This window comes from Vanessa atalanta, chromosome 12 (genome assembly GCF_905147765.1).
Source record: "Vanessa atalanta chromosome 12, ilVanAtal1.2, whole genome shotgun sequence".
NCBI classification, from domain to species: Eukaryota; Metazoa; Arthropoda; class Insecta; order Lepidoptera; family Nymphalidae; genus Vanessa; species Vanessa atalanta.
This window is the reverse complement of record NC_061882.1, coordinates 5,796,838-5,816,386: the sequence shown is the minus strand read 5'-3', so window position 1 is coordinate 5,816,386 and position 19,549 is coordinate 5,796,838. Positions and strand designations below refer to the sequence as shown.

Genomic DNA, 19,549 nt, shown 5'->3' with positions numbered 1-19,549 from the left:
GATTGATGCGCTATGTGGTAAGACACTCGTCCACTGAAGCGTCGTTGAGTAGAGGAGGAAATGTTACGATTAAATATATTATGCCGAATTAAAATATTTCTACCTATTTTTATGGCCAGCTTGGCCGCTAATTTGATACATGACGTTACGACTATCACTCAGTTTGAGTGATACGAATACGATCCTTGTTTACCCGTATAAAGAGCAATATTACCAAGAGCTATTAATGATTACTCATATGTTTCAGATACAAAGGTAGAAATACCATCAAGCGTTAAAATTGCTATGAACTATCACGACAACTTTTCTACCTGAACTTCGTTATGTAATTCTAATTCAACATCTATTACAATTACCTAAATCACTACGATAATATTCAGAAAGAAAACGATTTTTACGTTGGTCCAACATTTTTTTAATAATAAGAACATAGCGCACACATTAATCACCTCTAACATTACTTATAAATTAGATATATAAACAGAAACAGAGAGCTTACTAATTGGATGGCTAACGAGCACTAGAAAACACGCGGGCTATTCCACCTCTGATCTTACAGTCCAAGAGACAAAATGAATCTTTAATAAGAATAGACACACAAATATCTGATTTCATAATAACAAATAACAATCAACAATTTAAATGAATAATTACTAAAAAATAAACAAACTAAAACGACAAACACCTTGCAACACAATATATGTGGATAATTATAATACGTCCGAATCTGAGTCCTTCGCCTTTTTCCCGCCAAAAAATAAAGCCAAGTATCAATGACAGGCGATCGCGCGCTCTTTTTTTTGTATTGCGCTACAGGCTATCAATGCAAAATATTAAAACCCAGGCAGGCACCACTGAAATTTCATGTGCTTAATTTGTGTTTATAATTCATCTCGTGCTCGGCGGTGAATGAAAACATCGTGAGGAAACCTGCATGTGTCTAATTTCAACGAAATTCAGCCACATGTGTATTCCGCCAACCCGCATTGGAGCAGCGTGGTGGAATATGCTCCAAACCTTCTCCGCAAAAGGGAGAGTAGGCCTTTATCCCAGCAGTGGGACATTTACGGGCTGCTAATGTACTTGTCTTTAACACATGTGAATAAAGTGTTAGAGCAATTAATTTCTACTCAAACTAAAATGATACTGTTATCAAAGCGCGACAATCTAACAACTTAGTGAAAGTGGTCCAGGTGGACCCCAAGGGTTCACTGGAGACCCTAAGGGAGTTTACGTTTACGTGACAAAAAAGGGGTTCACAATTCGTAAGCGGTGTCCACGAAAATTTATCTGCTGTCGACAGTGAAGAACCAAAATGTTGGCTTGACTTCACCTTGCATATTCAAACACCTTGTAAATTCAAACTTGTATATTCCATATTCAGTACAAAGTTCGAAAACTATAACTCGGTTGGGACTCAGTCTATGAAAGTAATCTATGAGAAAAAAGTTCGGAAACCTCTGATCTAACAGAATAAGGTCTCAACCCACATACAAGCCATTGGGCCCTCGTGGTATGAATTACATTCGGATTCGTATAATAATATTATATTAATAATAATGTAAAGTGTCCTGACCTCAACAATAAAACTAAACTAATGGTGGAGAAGGATAAGACAATAACTTTTGTTAGTGAAATATAGACAAACTAGAATTAATATACATGTAACATGCATATATAGAAAAAATACATTATATCCATTAAATTAATTGATATTCGAAATGCTCTTTATTTAATTTTAATCCTGCTTATACTTACAATGATCTACATTTGTAGTATAAATAATATTAATATATAATAAAAGTTAAAATAAATATGAATAATATGGAAAATATGAGATACCAGAGACACAATTTAATCGACAATCGATTATGCAAGAGCTCTCACAATTTGTACCTTAATTATATTCGCAAGTTTGATCCCACTTTGTCCGACGTGATGAATTATTGACAGGAGAGGCACAATGGGCAGACTGCCGGTAAGCCGCAATGCGGGTGGATTTGTAAACCCACAAAATAAAAGCTTTATCCATGCACGAAGTTGTAAATATATTGAAACATGACACCTTTTTAATGGAATCTTGCATCTTTTAATATTTAAATGTTATACAGTTTATTTAAGTTTTTTTTATTTATTTAAGTTTCTTTATAACTTAAGAATGTAAGTTTTTAAGTAAAATGTTCTATGGAGCCATTATTCTTTGCCATTTTTATTTCTCTAGAATTGTATAAACAACAAAAAAATTACAATTTTATAACAGGATTCATTTAATATCATTATTTCAAAATTAATTTAATTTGAATTATGGAAAAATAATGAACAAATTATTTTTTTAAATGTAAACACAGAACTAACCTTTATTTTATTGTTTCTCGTAAATTTTTGAACTTAAATAGTTCATTTTTGTAAATTTAGTACAATATCACAGCAATTATAGTTATGTTAAAATAACAATACAGCTTAAAATATGCATTTCGCATAATTATTGTATATTTACATGAGCATTATGTATTGGTATAACTATGTCCTACAAAATTTATTATTAAATAATAAATCTTATTAAAAGTACTGCATGCAACCTTAATTCAAAAAACATACATATTTTTTCTATAGTTATTTTAAACATACTTTAAAAAACAATTATATTATTTAAATTTAATCAAAAGATTAACACCCTCTCATAATATTAATTACATCTCAATCACATCATTAAACTAGGTATGTAACTAATATAACTATTTCGAAACGAAAACGTCAAAGTCTAAAAGACACTGTCATTTTGACGCTGTCAAAATGCCAACGATGTCAATATTTTCCAATTTCACTCACGTTGTGCAACTTGTTCTTGTTATTTTCTTACTCGAAGAGACATATTTTTCCTCATAAATCGTATTAGTAAACTCACCTTGTGCTAAATAAAGTTTTAAATCCCAAGATTTATAAAAAAATCAACAATGAGGCTAGTAGATTCAACGAAAATCTTAGAACTTCAAAACAGACCTACAAAAATTCGAAATATTTGTATTGTAGCCCACGTGGATCACGGAAAAACAACTTTGGCAGATTCTTTGATATCCAGCAATGGTATTATATCACAGAGAATGTCTGGAAAATTGCGTTACATGGATAGTAGGCCTGACGAGCAAGAGAGAGGTATAACGATGAAAAGTAGCAGTATTGCTCTGTACCATGCTTTGGATAAAGAAGAATATCTCGTAAACCTCATAGATTCGCCTGGACATATTGACTTTTCAAGTGAAGTGTCTACTGCAGTGAGGTTGTGTGATGGCGCTATTGTTGTTGTAAGTAAAAAATGTATACAAACATGTTTTTTCACATAACTACAACCTACCCAGAATTAAATTTTAAAATAAGCCAAATACTAAAGTTAAGATATACTTAATTGCTTAAAAATTTAATATATTACATATAACATAAACAACTGCTTACTGTAAAAATGTCTTATGTATTATTGCATAATGTTTTTGTCATCATGTATTCATTTAAAATCAAAACTTTTATATCTCCAGGTGGATGTTGTCGAAGGTGTATGTCCCCAAACAAGACTTGCATTGAAACAGGCTTACTCGGAAAGTATTCAAGCTGTATTGGTTTTGAATAAAATAGATCGTCTGATAGTAGAAATGAAGATGAGTGCTCTTGATGCATATGTACATATCACACAAGTATTGGAACAAGTTAATGCAGTTATGGGAGAATTGTTTGCTTCTGAAGTATTAGAGAATGAGGAAACATTAATTGATAAACAAGTATGTACACAATTTATCATATTATTATATTATTTTTTTTTTTTTCATGAATCATGATGTAAGGCACCAGAGAAAGATGCTAAACAATAGAAAGAAAAAAAAAGACTTATTTTGGGAACTCTTTTTATAATTGTAATTTTTGTAATTTTACTTCACAGAATCAAGGTAGTTTGCATACTGTTCTAAAAATAACATAAAAGAGTCTTACTTTTAAAAATTTAATAGAATATATTAGAAACAAAAAAAAATTCTGTTCTACTAGTCATAAACATGTGTTTTAAATGCTGAAACAGTAACAGTAAAAAAATATATATACTGTTCATTGGGGTCAAATAAATTATAAGAAGTAATCTTTAAAAATAGTAAAATACCTAGCAGTTGTTAATAGTACTACCTTTTTTCCTTACTTATTATCCCAGGATTATTCTATTTATATTTACAATGTATAATGTATAAAAATGGATTGTAGCTTCATTCAAATTCAAAAAACAAAAAGACAAATTCTCATTCAACTTAACTTTTATTTTCATTGTTTTGTATTTAAAAATAGTCCCTTTAGTTAAATAGTCTCCCATAGAGTTAATATACTGTTATTTTTAATGTTAGCAGACAAAAAAGTCAGTTCCAAAGGAAGACAATAATTTCTATGATTGGACATCAGCACTAGAAGATGCAGATGACTCAAACTTATATTTTTCGCCAGAACAGGGAAATGTAGTGTTTGCTAGTGCTATTGATGGTTGGGGTTTCACTATACACAACTTTGCAAAACTTTTTTCGGATAAACTTGGTAAGTAATAATATGATATTAGTTTATATTTTTGTTAAATTTCTGATAAGTTTTAATTATTTACTGAAATAAATTATGTTTATTACCAGGAGTGAAAGAAGAATTACTACGAAAGGTTCTTTGGGGTGACTTTTTTTTAAATTCTAAAACAAAACGTTTCATGAAAGGTGCTCAAGAAAAAGCCAAAAAGCCACTCTTTGTTCAAGTTATTTTTGATAATTTATGGAATATATATGAAACAATTGTACTTAGAAATGACAAAGAGAAGGTTCCAGTTATTTGTGAGAAACTTGGTATTAAACTTACGACCCGGGATCTAAGACACACTGACAGCAGAATTCAATTACAGTCGCTGATGACACAGTGGCTACCACTGTCGAATACAGTGTTAGATATGGTTTGCACAAAACTTCCTTCACCAAAAGAAATTTTACCAGAAAAAGTGGAAAAACTCATGTGCTCTCGTATAAGAGACCTTGATACTTATCCTGAAGAAACACAAAAACTTAAACATGACTTTTTAGACTGTGATAGCAGTAATGATAGAACTGTGATTATTTTTGTATCTAAGATGTTTAGTGTTGATAAAAGCGTATTGCCCGAAAACAAACCGAAAGCATTAACAGCAGAGGAAATGGCTCTAAGAAGAGAGAGAGCGAGACAGATGCGAGTTGAACTGAAACAGAATAATGTTAATGCGGAACCGATTCCTATATCAAAAGATAAAGAATTGAGTCATAATGACGCTGAGAAGTGCACTGAAGATGAAAAAGAAAAGGAAGATGAAAATCAAACTGCATTTATAGCTTTTGCTAGAATATTTAGTGGTAAAGTTAGGAAAGGTGACAAATTATATGTATTAGGTCCAAAACATGATCCCTCCCAAGTACTTATTAAAAAAGACATCCAAATAGATCCTAATAAGAAATTGAAAGACTTGCAAAGTGACGAACACATCACATGTACAGAGTAAGTTTTCCCTTCCTTTTTTTATTACACAAGTAGGTAAGGTTTTTTATTCACCTATATTTTTTTTTGTGTACAACTTGGTAATTACACCACCGCCTATAAATAATGGCCTTATTAAAATTATATGTTACATCACTTATATCTGTATTTACACTGGCTTACTCACCCTTGAAACATAACAATACTATTGCTGCTTGGCGTCCACTTAAATGTTAATAAGATTTTAAAATTATTTTTTACATTTTTACTTTTTTGCAGGATTAAATCTCTATATATTTTGATGGGAAGAGAATTAGAAGATATCGATGAAGCTGTAGCGGGTAACATTATAGGTAAGTAATGATTACAAATAGGTTTTAAATTTAAATGACAATTTATTTATTGTAATAATGTAGATTTTTTATATTTTAATAATGTATTTATTTTTTAGGTATAGGTGGTTTACAGGATCATATACTTAAAACTGCAACATTAAGTAGTACTCTTGCATGTCCAGCGTTTAGTGAGATTCAATACGCAGCTGTTCCTATACTGAGAGTCGCTATAGAACCGTCATATCCGTCACAACTATCTCAGCTAGTGAAAGGTATAATTAATAATCACTTAGAACACATCATAATTTTAAATATTTTCTAAATTGCTGTTGATCCAAATTATTTAGGTAATTGTATCAAAGCTATCTTGAGTTTGAATCTTGTTTATCTTATATACCATAACCATAAAAAAGTGGTTTGCCTCTTTGGTGTCAAAAACAAAACTAACAAAACCGAAGATCGAAAGGTTTGGGCTCAAACCCCGAGAAGGAAAGACTTTTAGTAACAGTATGAAAGTTGGAAGTGTGTGTACACTCCCACGTTCACAAAGTACGTAAAGTCGTTGATCCTTCGCCTAACGCTTTTTTATTCTGCTATCCCATCATATTATCAGAGTGCACTTGTGTATGCGCCAACACTTGTACACTAAAATAAATCTTGTCATGTGCCTGGGCTAATCTCCTTCAGGAATGACGCTTTAGACAAAATCAGTCATTATAATTCCCGAAGATATCATCCTTAAATACCATAACCTCTTGTTTAAATATTTTATATGTCCATGTCTATTGCAGGTTTAAGATTACTTAACCAATCAGATTCCTGCGTTCAAGTTCTATTGCAAGAAACAGGTGAACATGTTTTAGTTACAGCCGGCGAAGTACATTTACAGAGGTGTCTTGAAGATCTCAAGTAAGTTTTATCATTCAGAAGGCTTTAGGCTTATTACTTGTCTGAAATTAATCATTATAATGGTTAATTAAAACATATATTTTTTTAGGAACCTTTATGCCAAAATTCCTATAACAGTATCAGAACCGATAGTACCGTTTAGAGAAACAATTGTAGAACCACCTAAAATAGATATGGCCAATGAAGAAATTGACTCCCAAAATATTGACAAAGGCATTACAGAACAAGATTCTCTAATAAGTATAAGCACTATTAATAAACAAAGCACTATCAAAATTCGTGCTAAACCTTTACCAAACGAAATAACATCACTGTTAGATAGATCGACTGATTTATTAAAAGCAATATCACAACACATAAAAATATTACAAGGAGTGTCAAGAAATGACAATCTTGAAAGTAAATTTGATGAATTACATATAAATGGTAAACATCAATTGTCTGATAGAATGTTGAAACTAATAGAAGCATTTAAGAGTGAATTACAAGCTATATGTTCCAAATTGGGTCCGGAATGGAAGGACATTGTTAATCAAATATGGTCTGTAGGACCTAGAAATTGTGGCCCAAATTTGCTTTTAAATCAGACGCCAGATTATAAAACTAAATTTCTACATCACGAGAAAGAATTAAAAGAGGATCCTCGATTTGAGTACGAAAGTAGTTTTGTGAATGGTTTTCAATTGGCTTCATTGGCTGGTCCGTTGTGTGATGAACCGATGATGGGTGTGGCTTTTTGTGTTGAGGAATGGACTATGGATAAAGTAGACGAAGATATTTCCTATACATATGGACCATTATCAGGTAAATATACAGATGTTACTACCTATTTGATTTGTTTGTAATATGATACATTTCGTTGGTTTAGTGCATGTATTATGGTTAAAATCCCAGGTCGGGTCGATGAAAATTTATTGGTTTTTCGTCATATGAAAATTATCAACAACAGTCCGGAGTCTTTAATAAGCAAATTTATAAGTACATTGCCGTGCCTCAGATAGCACGTAAGGTCATATCGGGTATTCTGTCAAATTATGATAGAGAGGGAATAGAGACCGCACCTGTACTTGCGCACATACTTGTGCACTAAAATATGCCCAGACTAGTTGGTCGATCTCCCTTGACATGGGTTTGTGTGGCTTAAATTGGTCAGGACATCATCATGGGCAATATTTAAGAAAACATGTTAGGGAAAGTTGAGAACCCTCTTCATTGTAGTCTCATATCGATATTTGAGCAAAATGCACATATCATGGTCTCATGCCACGACATATCCTAAAATAATATTTAAAATAGATATTATATATTTTGAAAGTAAATATATAAATTCGAAATAACAAATATTATTTCAGATTTATACTTCTCATATTTAGGGTCGTTACATTATCCAATTGACAACGTAAAACGATTCTCAAATCTTGATTCTATGATTGTAATCAATTTATTCAAATATTAATATAATTTAATTATTTTTTATTAAGGTCAAATAATGTCAGCAGTGAAAGAAGGTTGTAAAAGAGCATTCCAAGTTCAACCTCAACGACTCATGGCAGCTATGTATTCTTGTGACATCGTTGTGGATCAGAAAGTATTAGGTAAGTTAAAATTCTAATAATATATTTTTTACTCAGAGAGTTTACTTGTGTACTTGATGCTAGGGCTCTGAACAAGGCCATCTGGATAAGTACCACCCACTCATCATATAAGATACCGCCAAACAGTAATATTTATCAACAAGTAGGCAATAGCGCAATCGTTTAAGGGCCGCCTAGCGATGTAAAATATCGCTAGATCGATCCTGATCCCTTGGACTATTATCCCCACATTTAATACAAACTTTTAGCCTAATTGGAGGGGTAAACAGGAATATTAGTAATTCCTTATAATAACTATTATTTCTAAAAATATGTACTCCATTCAAGCAGGCACTGTTTAATCGTCATTTTACGCAATTGTTGTGGGTTTAGATGATGTGTGAGCCATTGCCACTATAGACAGGCACATAACATCTTAAATGCCAAGATTGCTGGCTCATTGGCGACGTAAGAGATGGTTAATATCTCTTCCGAAAATACCAAGTATTTGGGCGGTGGTGAACACAAACCACCAGGCGGCCTATTTACCAGTCGGCTTATTTTAAATAAAACTAGAAAAAAAATATCGATTAATAATAAATAAAAATATTTTTCTTTCCTAGTAAGATAAAAAAGAAGTAGGTATGTAATAGATGTAAAAAAAAACAATAACCTTTAGATCTGATTTTTTTTTAACTATTGAGTTTAATGTAATATCCAAACTCAAATGAAGGCTCAAAAAATAAACAAATAATTTTATGATGCCGCTTCTTTTTTGTCTTACATCTATCACATACCTCTTCTGTATCCTACTAGGAAAGAATTGTTTTTTATGATTTATTAGGAAAGTACCACCTTCATTTCATTAATTTGTGTTTATTTTCATTTCATTACTCTGCGCAGTAAAGAAAAATACCGTAAAAAATGTGTCGATAAAATTCGCCACATTGTTGCGCCCAAGCCTTTTTGATTGAATATTAAAGAGGTCTCAGCTCAGATGTATGACGTTTATGCACAAAAACGTTTGATATATAAATAATAATACAGTGAAATATTTTCAATCAATTTTATTTTTTGTAATTACAAATATTGTAATTAACACTACTATTTACAAAGCGATTTGTCTAAGTTATATGGTTTTTGATATAAATAATGTATATACTAAAAACTTATGTAGCTATAAATGCATCGAAATACACAAAAAACACTGAGCTCGTATCACATTATTTCGTGTACTTAAAAAAAAAAAAATATTAAAAATACCAAATCAAATAATTTTATCGCCACATTAAAAGCGATTTATAATGTTTTGTCCGTTCTAATTCCATTCTTATATCTATGGCCTTGCCTTCTGGCAAATAATAATAACTTAACCGTAATCTATAATACTATTGATTATTTATTAGAGCCTAAGTTATATAATGTAGTACTGGAAAAGGTACAAAATGTTATTAATGTCTATTAAATGCGTATCGAGTATTCAGCAGCTGATTATTTTTCATACGATGTAATTTAAATGAATCAGACTTAATCACATAACTGGTATAAGAAAGCTAGAAGCGTTTTGAAATTAAATGTATCGTTTAAAGTCTTCGTTGAATTCAACGAGGCGGTAATTGTACGGCCATCTTGAAACCAACCTACTTTTCCGTAACAATACGATTAATTTCTTCTTAATTGATCCAATGTAATGCTCGCGCCAATTCTTTTACTTTATACCATGGGAACGGGGGGTATTCTGATGTCATTCGCCTCACGCGCGAGGCTCTAGACCTTCTATTGTAGTAGTTTGAGTCCGAGTAGCTATGTGTCTGGTATCGGTTGTAGACGGGCTTATCGACGTATGAGTGAGGTTGAGAGTAGTCTACTTTGTACGTGCTTGTGGTGCTCTGGACGCCCGATGTGTATCTGTTCGAATTAAAACCTGAAAAATAATTTTAAAACTTTAATATTCATTATGAAAAAAAATATTATACAGATTGCATTAATAAAATAACAATATAACAAAATAAAATATTGCAAGATTTTAAATTAACATGGTTATTTTTATTACTAACAGTATTTAAAACGGGATATTTACCATGTTTTTTATTTTTATTTGGTGGAGCTCGATATTTCGACATTATTTACGAATGTCTTGTTCACGAGAGTCTCGAGCTCCACCAAATAAAAATAAAAAAAGCAAATATCCCGTTTTAAATACTGTTAATAAAATATAGCAATATTAACAACGTTCTATGAGTTGGCTTAAGGTTCAACACAGAGCACTTATAATAAATCAAAATTTACTTTATTTGCGCTAATACCCGTATAAATCAGCGCTAGATAATTCATATTCTGCAATATTTTCATGCAGGCGATATGGGCGTTTCTAAAGAGTAGATAGTAAAGTGACTCACCGGTGTGATAAGAAGTTGTCTGGCGGACGCACATCATGCCGTAAACTCTAATTCCTGGTACAGACGCATACGTCGGCTGATCGTGAGACATCGGCCCTTCTATGTGATAAAACAATCTTTTATACTTTCAATCAACAGATAAATTCCATTGTATAACGTCAAGCAATGCATTATTTCTATTGATAATACTAAGAAAGCAGATACATTAAGGAAACCTTAATATAATTTTCAGTTATCCTCATAAACATACTGTCAGTTGTAACTATCTGTACTTCTTATGGAAAGCAGACGCACAAAGAATCAACCATGATTACCTTTTAAGTCGTATATTTATTACATTGACAAATTTACTGTCACGATTATATAATACAGTTATGTGATATAACTTACCAAGTATATGAGTTTCGGGACATCGGCAAATTACCAGATAGTGTGACTTGCCAGTCCGGATGTTCTGAAGTGCTAAAAGTGACCAGTCCCTCGGAGCTCGGCATTCTCGCATCTCAGACACGGCTTCGCAAGTCTTCACCAATGTGACTGCTTTTTTAGCGTACTGAAACATGAAACAGATTCGATAAGATATATTTTAATAACATAAAATCGACACCGAAAAAATGTAATTTTACTAATACAAAGTACTCTTTTGCTTATTAAGGAGTGATGGATAATTTATACAAAGTAACCGTTAGTGTCTCAATAAAGATCTTTGCCGTTAACCTACGATATTATTCCTTTTAAGTCAATGAATGTTACGCCGTTAACTTTAATGTCCTGCGGTATCTCACCTTCTTTTTGGAATCTGTAGTGAGTCGCGTGGTATGCAGGTCGTCTGCGTTCAAACTCGCTGAGCACGGGTCCCTGTACCTGGCGGGGCAAGCGCAAAGTGGCTGGGTGTAATTCAAACGCACGTATACTGCGTTGCACACCTGAAACACGAATATTATTATAATATAATTAATTATGAATTAACAAAAAAAACTTATCAATAACTACCGAAAAAAAAAGAAAATCGGTTCACAAACAAAAATGAATATTTCGTCTTTGCCCATTCATATATTGATTATATATTTCCGTATCGAATTTATTAGTGTGTCAATGTTTACACGGAAATCTTAGCAAAAACAGAACTGAAATAATAAATACTCTGCATTCATAATAAAGGCTACATAACATTGGTACACAGAAAAGGTAACAAAGTCTACAACAGTCAACCAATAAGGGCATTGCAAATATTTACTTCTATTCAAATGCAATTTGCTTTGAATAATAAATGCTATTACTTGACATACAATGGAGAAATTTCATTACCTGTTGAATAGCGCATTCCGGTAGTAAATAGATGTGTTGATTGTGAGGGTAGTAGTGGTACTTTGTCGGCTTCGCTAGCACCGAAGTAGAACCCGCCGGCAAAGGAACCGTCTGAAAACAGTAACATATTATTATTATGATTAATGTATTTCGCAAATTAACGTCTAAGAAATGGAGCGACTACGTTTGTCGGCGTAATATCTGTTCTTGTAAAAACGTATGGATTCCTCAGAAGAACTAATTCATGCCTCGTCATTAATTATAAGCACAATAATGAGAAATGGTGTGAAGTTGTCGTCGTACAGAATTGATATTGTCTTTGTTAAAAGTTCAAGCCGTGTCTTACATACACAATAGCGAACGCCCGGGGTATATTATCGTGAATAATTATTATGAATCAAAATCAAAATATACTTTATTCGAGTAGGTATTTATTTTTGAATCGTAATTTTACAGAATTGTATTAAATGTTACATCCTATCACCGATTCGTAATGTAGATTCTAATGAGTAGATCCGACAAGAAACTCGGTAGTTACTTCCAAGATTTTAAATACATATTTATGTCAATTATTTTTTTATAATGCATCCGGAAAATGTTAAAACCGCGCTATGAATAATATGCCTTATTTATTTATGTTCTCTTACAAGCGAATGTTTAAATTTGTAAATCGGTAAAGTTAAAGTCAAATGCAAATACATGTTCAGCAAATGCTTTCGCTTTGACAGATTTACTTTACGTGGAAATATAAAGTCGCTTATTTGTACACGTGATTAGCATTTTTTTTATCAAACCGCTTGAGTGTTAATACCACTATAAGTTACGTAAGTAATCAATTTCCCACACAAACAATTATCTGGTATTATTTTATAAATAACAAATGAGTGGTTCTCATATTTACGCGTAGACGGTTATCAGAACACGCGTTCTGGTAACCGTTACGTTTGAAAATTATATCTGTGTGGTACTCTAACAATTACCGCGCTCACCTGCTGCGCGATTTTATTTGATAAGTATCGATCTCAAACAATGTAAATATTGCCCTGTTGATCGGTAATTGACATCAGATAGCATACAAAGTATTTCATTGTTACGTCGCTATTGAATATTATATTATAATGTTGCGAATATTTTTTGTTAATATTTTTATTTTTATATCATACAAGCTGTGCCTCGCGGCTTCAGACGCATTTATAGATTAAGATTGATTTACACATATTATTAATGATCTAAAGTTTTCCGGATTAGATGTCGTCCGTGGTCACTACTTCGACCCTTACAAAACTTTACGAAACGGGCTATTCAATAATATTTTCATGACTCAAAATAGACGTTATACAAACTATTAAAAATTTTAATATAGTCTAGTTGTGTCCTGTGGTTTCATTCGCGTTCTATTTCTTCATATACATGATCTATAGCCAGCCATATGCAAGTGTATCTCATGAACTATATGCTAGTATAGTTTCCAAGATTGGTTAAGGTTTATGGTTATTGCTCCGCTCCTAAGAGTCATAGCGGGACGTTATATAGCTTATGTTACCATCCATAATAAACGGGCTATCTAACGCAAAAATATGTTACAAGCCGGATTTTAGTTCCTGAAATGACGACATGACAGCGTTTACATTTTAACCTTCTTCCACGTTCGTTCGTTTCGATTAAAGTTCTAGAAGCGTTTTCACTAGTATATTATATTTGTAATTTCAGAAAAAATCTGATTCAATAAATCTTTAGTTACGTCGATATATCATTTTTGTGACTCACCGTGAGCACCGGCGTCACTGGGATCTTTGTTTAGAAAGTGTGGATATCGAATTTTCCAGGATCGCAAATTATTACTTTATATTATTAATCCTATATACCTTATACTTATATATCTGGATTTCCAATAGTTGCATAAATCATATATCTAAAAAGCCTTACATTTACTGAAACAAAATATGTACCGATTTTATAGAACACATCGTTCCTAACTATAATAACTGTGTCTAAAATAATTTCAAACTTTATTTTTAGTAAACATATTTAAATTGCTATATATCATGCTGTGAGGTAATAAATAATCAATCAATTATGAAATTGTCTTTTAAATATGTTTACAGATTACTTAAAGTACCTACACTTTTTTATTATTCGAACTTTATTTACGTGATCAAAATACTGGAACCGTTAATAGAATTATACCGTGTTTTCGATGACAAAAGCGCTGACCGTTTATTTTTTACTTGTAATGACCTCGTTTGCTGCTCTTTTTACAAAATCACCAATTGCCCTCATTAACTCTTGCTTTTAAACTCGGTTCCTGCTGACCAATTAATTGATCGTTTTATTAAGATTTTCTTCGGCTTTCACTTTATAATTGAACTTCTTGAAATTTTTATAAAATTAATTTTAATTAATTCGTTCAACGATTACTCTCATCGAGTTTATCAGAGAATTGTTTGGGTAACTTAGTTACCGGTTGTTATTTCAAATAGAAAAAATACTGATGTCTTTCACCGCACCGATACCGCCGTCGATAAGATGAAATAGATCAGGAGTTGGAAGGATGAACATTCGATTTTTTTCTTATTGAAATCGCCGGACGTCACGTTCGAATAGAATGACTACTTGATATTTTCGATAGAACAATTTAGTCGTAACACCTTTTACTCGATTTTATAATTTGTACCTATCGTAGCGCATCGTGATGTCAATTACATGTTTTTGTTTTTTTCTTTGAGAATCGTTAAATGATTTAACCGTCTTAAAACCCGTTACGTAAAGCAAGGTCAATATCGGTATGCAGCGAGATCAACAGATATGTTTACCTAAAAAGTTAATCACCAGTTCGCGATCTTGACGTGTTCTGAACTTCGTGTAACCTGCAATAAAAGATCTTGATAACAGAGGTTATTGAACTGTTCATTGAAAAAACAACGATTGTTCGATTTGTTAATTGTATTATAAAGGTAGGTTTGGTTTAATCAGGATTGTGATTAGACTGATTCTCTAATTTCATTACTATTATATAATATACAGTCTAGTGCTCGATGTCTTGTTTTAAAATCATTAATTGAAAATATTATCTAATTTTAGTATTTGTGAGACAAAAAATCAATTTCCATCTCAATCGCGCTTTAATTAATTTAAAAAGTCTGTTATATATCAACACAATTTAACGTTATAATTTCTAAGTAGAATTGTTTTCAATAATTATACGAAGCTCCCTGACGCTATAATGACTTATGAGTGCCACAGGCGCCATATACATCATCATCGCAGCCGCTCTTATGTAGATACGACTTGTTTACTGATTGGTAGTTATCTAGAATGAGGCGAAAGAAAAATAGTACTACTTTTTTTATTTATTGTGGAAAGGCAGGCGAGCAATTAGGTTTCTGATGTTTCGTGGGTCATAGACACTGCGAAAACTTAAATACTCCTTATACCGGTATAAGCGCGACCATAGAGTTTTAAATCTAAGAGTTAAGACTATGCCCATGACACATAAAATCATGACATACAATCAATACTAACTCCTCGCTTTTTATTAACTTGTATCGAATAATATAGTAGTCTCTTTATGATTTTAATGTATTTATTAGTAGAAGTATATTTATTGATAAAGGTATAAACTTTTTATTTTATTTTACCGCTTGAATTCAGTTTTATTCGCTGCAGACAATTGCCTCTTGGCCAAGTTCACGCAACGTTCGTTGCCCGCGATCTACCTCAACGCAAGTTCAGGGTCCCGACGTAACCGCGTAATCACTTCCGATGTGATGATTCATATACACGATACGATATCGCATTAAACGATTATTTATTACGCAATTACGGTAAATTGTACAGTGTATTATAGATATTTGTAGTTCCGAACTTGTTTCATTTAACTAAGCCTTTCCATATAAGCGATGCTCTACAAAATAAGATTAGAAAGAGCAAATAAAAATATAAAATAATAATAGACTTAAAATTATATTTGATATAAAGGTTATTTAAATTGTCGTTATATATTTCTTACAATTACAATAAGTAAATTATTCGTTTATCACGTGATAAATCGAAAAAATATGTCAATTCCATACATTTCAACAAACGAAATCATCAATCGCCATGTGACTGTGTCCATGGCCGATAAAAATAATTGTTTTAGGAACAGTGTATGAGAAGGCCCGAGTTGTAAAAGGTTACAACACTGTAAACAATTATGTAGATATATATTTCCGTTCAATTTAAAATGTTCTGCAAACGAGCACCAAACTGAAAGGCGAATAGACATTCCGACCTTTAGGTAACGTTACGAACTGACAGCAATTAGGAATGCTACGTCCAAAGGAACGTACATTAGAGATCTCGCAGTGAAGCGCAAATAAACGATTCAAATTAGCCTAAGAACGTCAGAGAAGGTTTTACATTTACAACTCTTAAAAACAAACAATATATGTATTCAAATAGAAAAAAAAAAAAAATCTGCTACATTGAGGTTTACTGTTCAGAGAAAATTCTTAAAAGATTGCTTTTATACATGAAAATGATAAGAACTTTTTTTAGTAAATTGCAATCAAAATTAAATAACAGTTTTATGGTATAAGCCTGTACATTCGATTTTTTTATTGTATCATTATGCAAAAGACGTTCAACTATTTTCCAAATATGTACTGTAACTTTATACAATAACTATTAATATCTCGAGAGGCTTGTTCGTAATTTTTCCTTGACTGTCGAAATAGATACGAGATCGAACCAGAGAAGGAAATTTGTCGTTACTTAACCGGACTTGGTTACTTACGTAAGCCAATTGTAATGATTTGATGAAACTTACTACATACAGACGACCGAGAATATTTGCATTAGTTATTTATATTTCCCTATCAGGCTTACAGTTAGCAAATAGATCCAACAGGTTTCACCGTATAGCGGTCCAGTAATTCAATACTTCAAGTTTCCGTTCCGGACTGCTTACAAGTACGTAAATATTTTATGCTCTATATACATACGCGGATTATGAACAGGATTGGAAATAAGTTATTTTAATCTGCCTTCGTCGATGATATCTAGAAATATATCGTAATTAGTCCCTTTACGTATTCAATTAAAATACCCTAGGATTTAATTATTTCAGTTTTATATATCTGTTAGTGGTAATTTAATGGCTAGGTTAATTAATCACACGGTATATTTTGTCATTGAGTTATGCGAATTTAGAACTTATCGCCCATCTGACTCCAGCATCTAAAGTCGATTCGCCTTTCTTACTTCAAACGCTAATATAAAACATATCTTCGATAATCGTATAAAGTACAAAATACGAACACATCGTATCTATTTCAGAATCAAATCTCTGCTTTAATGTCTACTTAATGTCACTGAAGTTAACGAAAACATTAAGCATTACATTAAATATTGCAAATCCGGAAGCCATTGTTATTATTCATGAGTGCACTCCAACCTCCTACACAAGAAACTCGCAGCCTTAAAAGAACAGGTTCTTAGCAACTTTAAGTCTCTTTATAAATCCCTTAAACACAATATAGTCTTATATGTAAGATTCATAGAAAATAAGGAATGTTCAAAGGTGATTCATTCGTTGATATTAATTTCTGTTGCAAATTATTTCATTTGTTTTAAGGTTTTTAATTTAAAATAAGTTCATTTTTTATAATAGGTCCATAATGCCATAACTTATAACTTAAGTAACAGTAAAAAAACTAACGGATTTTCTGGATGCAAATTTATTTAAACTAGTTAGTATCTAAATGTGGATTGACTGCATTGAAGTGTTTGTAACTAGCATCAACAGTTCTTTGATTGCATTCACCACTTGCATAACTAATTAAATATATAATTTGAATTAATTATCTGTTTTAAACACATATTCTACTATTCTTTAAATAATCACTTTATTTACTAAGTGGTCACCACCGTCCAGAAACACTGGCGCAAAAAGAAGTATTAACCATTCTTTACATCGCCTTTGCGCCACCAACCTTGGGAACGAAGATGGTATATCCCTTGTACTTGTAGTTTAACTGGCTCACTTGCCCTTCAAACCGGAACACAACAATACTGAGTAGTGCCTCTCTACCTAGACTTGCACAAAGAACCAATACCACCAAGTATTACTTAAATTACTGAAATTTTGATTAAACTCACTATTGAAATATCGTTTGTAAGCATTAAACAGAGATATATGCCATATAAAACATAAATTACAGGAATCAGAAGCTAATATAACGGTCACTTATCTGGTCACGAAATGTAGCCTTCCTTGTAAGGTAACCTTAATTGTATCGTTTCGTATGTGAAGCAATTATCAGACGAGGTTATGAAATTAGGAAATGTCACATAGTATCTTTTTTACATTATATACATTTTACAGAATAATTTTTATCATATATTTATTACGTCAACATTTTTGATAATCTTGTGAATTAAGCTTTAAGTTTTAAATGAAAATATTTTAATGCTGGTTTGTGTCTCGAGACACCCAAATGTGCCATCGATTTTTCTTCTCTATCATGCACTACCCGTTTTTAATGTGGAAATTATGCAACCGTATTCAAACGTGATATTCTATCTCGCTGCTAATTATGAATTGCGTAAATTACATCAATGCGATTCCGCTCCGTTATTTAGTTCAATTAAATCTCTGCCATTATATATTGCGAGGTACAAAATGATAATAATTCTCTCCAACGACAGAAATACATAACTGTAGAAGTAAAGAATTTTATAATAGTCGCTAAGAGTTGTTATAATTGTCTTATTGTGTCACATATACAAGTCGTTTGATCTAATAAGTAGCTAAGTTTACTATTCTCAACACTAAATATATGATATTATCAACACGCTAGTCTAGTATTAGTTGTAATTTTTATTCTATTTAAACTTTTCAAACCACTTTTCTGTTCTGTTAACGATATGCTTTAAGAGTTCTCTTATACTTCAGCAATGTTTTCGTCATTGCATGTTAACGCTAAGCCTCATTATTGTGTTGGAGGGCCATTAAATTAAATTCCAATTTCTTCGATGGAGCATGGTAAATTCAAAACTTCGCGTCTATTGTGGTTCGTGTTGTGTTGTACAGTCGTGACGTTTCGCATTCACGGGATGCTATCTGTGCCCACTCATTCGAAGCGACTGCTCGAAGCAAGCATACACTTGACGTTTATGAGCGCCTCTTTGATGGAGCACTTGTTAAGGGTCATTTTATTTTCGCAGTTATTGCGCTAGAGTATTTTTGATCGAGATATTTCAACCACACTAACAAAAGAGTCGACTTCATTTTCAATTAAATATCAAGCAATAAATAATCACCCCTGTCTGTGAAGAAGGATTTAATAGAGCACTGTTTCTGGATCGTGATTTGGAAATTTAATAGTGGTACCGGGTAATACTAAACGAAAAGATTCGCTTGGTACGGTCTTGCATCTACTGCGGCTCGGGTTTGCCATGTAACTGTCTGCCCGGGATTTGTTGCGCTACTTCAAAACGTCCTTAACGAGCAACCAATAAGGTATTAAAAAGA

The 19,549-nt window shown here is 32.2% G+C and overlaps 2 protein-coding genes across 4 annotated transcripts in view; one reads left to right on the top strand and one right to left on the bottom strand.

Moving 5' to 3' along the window:
* The first annotated feature begins 2,821 nt into the window (after window positions 1–2,821).
* Window positions 2,822–19,549, top strand: part of LOC125067627 (elongation factor-like GTPase 1) — a 102,666-nt gene continuing 85,938 nt past the window's right edge. Inside the window, exons 1-9 of one of the 2 annotated variants that reach the window (XM_047676320.1) lie at window positions 2,822–3,302; window positions 3,531–3,770; window positions 4,380–4,560; window positions 4,650–5,529; window positions 5,788–5,861; window positions 5,960–6,115; window positions 6,635–6,752; window positions 6,841–7,556; window positions 8,234–8,347. In XM_047676320.1, coding sequence (XP_047532276.1) covers window positions 2,955–3,302; window positions 3,531–3,770; window positions 4,380–4,560; window positions 4,650–5,529; window positions 5,788–5,861; window positions 5,960–6,115; window positions 6,635–6,752; window positions 6,841–7,556; window positions 8,234–8,347 — 2,827 coding nt within the window. In that variant the 5' untranslated portion in view covers window positions 2,822–2,954. Of the gene's footprint in view, window positions 3,303–3,530; window positions 3,771–4,376; window positions 4,561–4,649; window positions 5,530–5,787; window positions 5,862–5,959; window positions 6,116–6,634; window positions 6,753–6,840; window positions 7,557–8,233; window positions 8,348–19,549 lie in introns of both variants that reach the window. The other variant, XM_047676319.1, reaches the window with a different exon arrangement.
* LOC125067628 (mucin-3A) overlaps window positions 9,722–19,549 on the bottom strand; it is a 48,905-nt gene continuing 39,077 nt past the window's right edge. The window contains exons 3-7 of one of the 2 annotated variants that reach the window (XM_047676322.1): window positions 12,034–12,144; window positions 11,511–11,651; window positions 11,116–11,278; window positions 10,726–10,824; window positions 9,722–10,250 (exon numbers count right to left, since the gene is read on the bottom strand). In XM_047676322.1, coding sequence (XP_047532278.1) covers window positions 10,000–10,250; window positions 10,726–10,824; window positions 11,116–11,278; window positions 11,511–11,651; window positions 12,034–12,144 — 765 coding nt within the window. In that variant the 3' untranslated portion in view covers window positions 9,722–9,999. The remainder of the gene's footprint in view (window positions 10,251–10,725; window positions 10,825–11,115; window positions 11,279–11,510; window positions 11,652–12,033; window positions 12,145–19,549) is intronic. The other variant, XM_047676321.1, reaches the window with a different exon arrangement.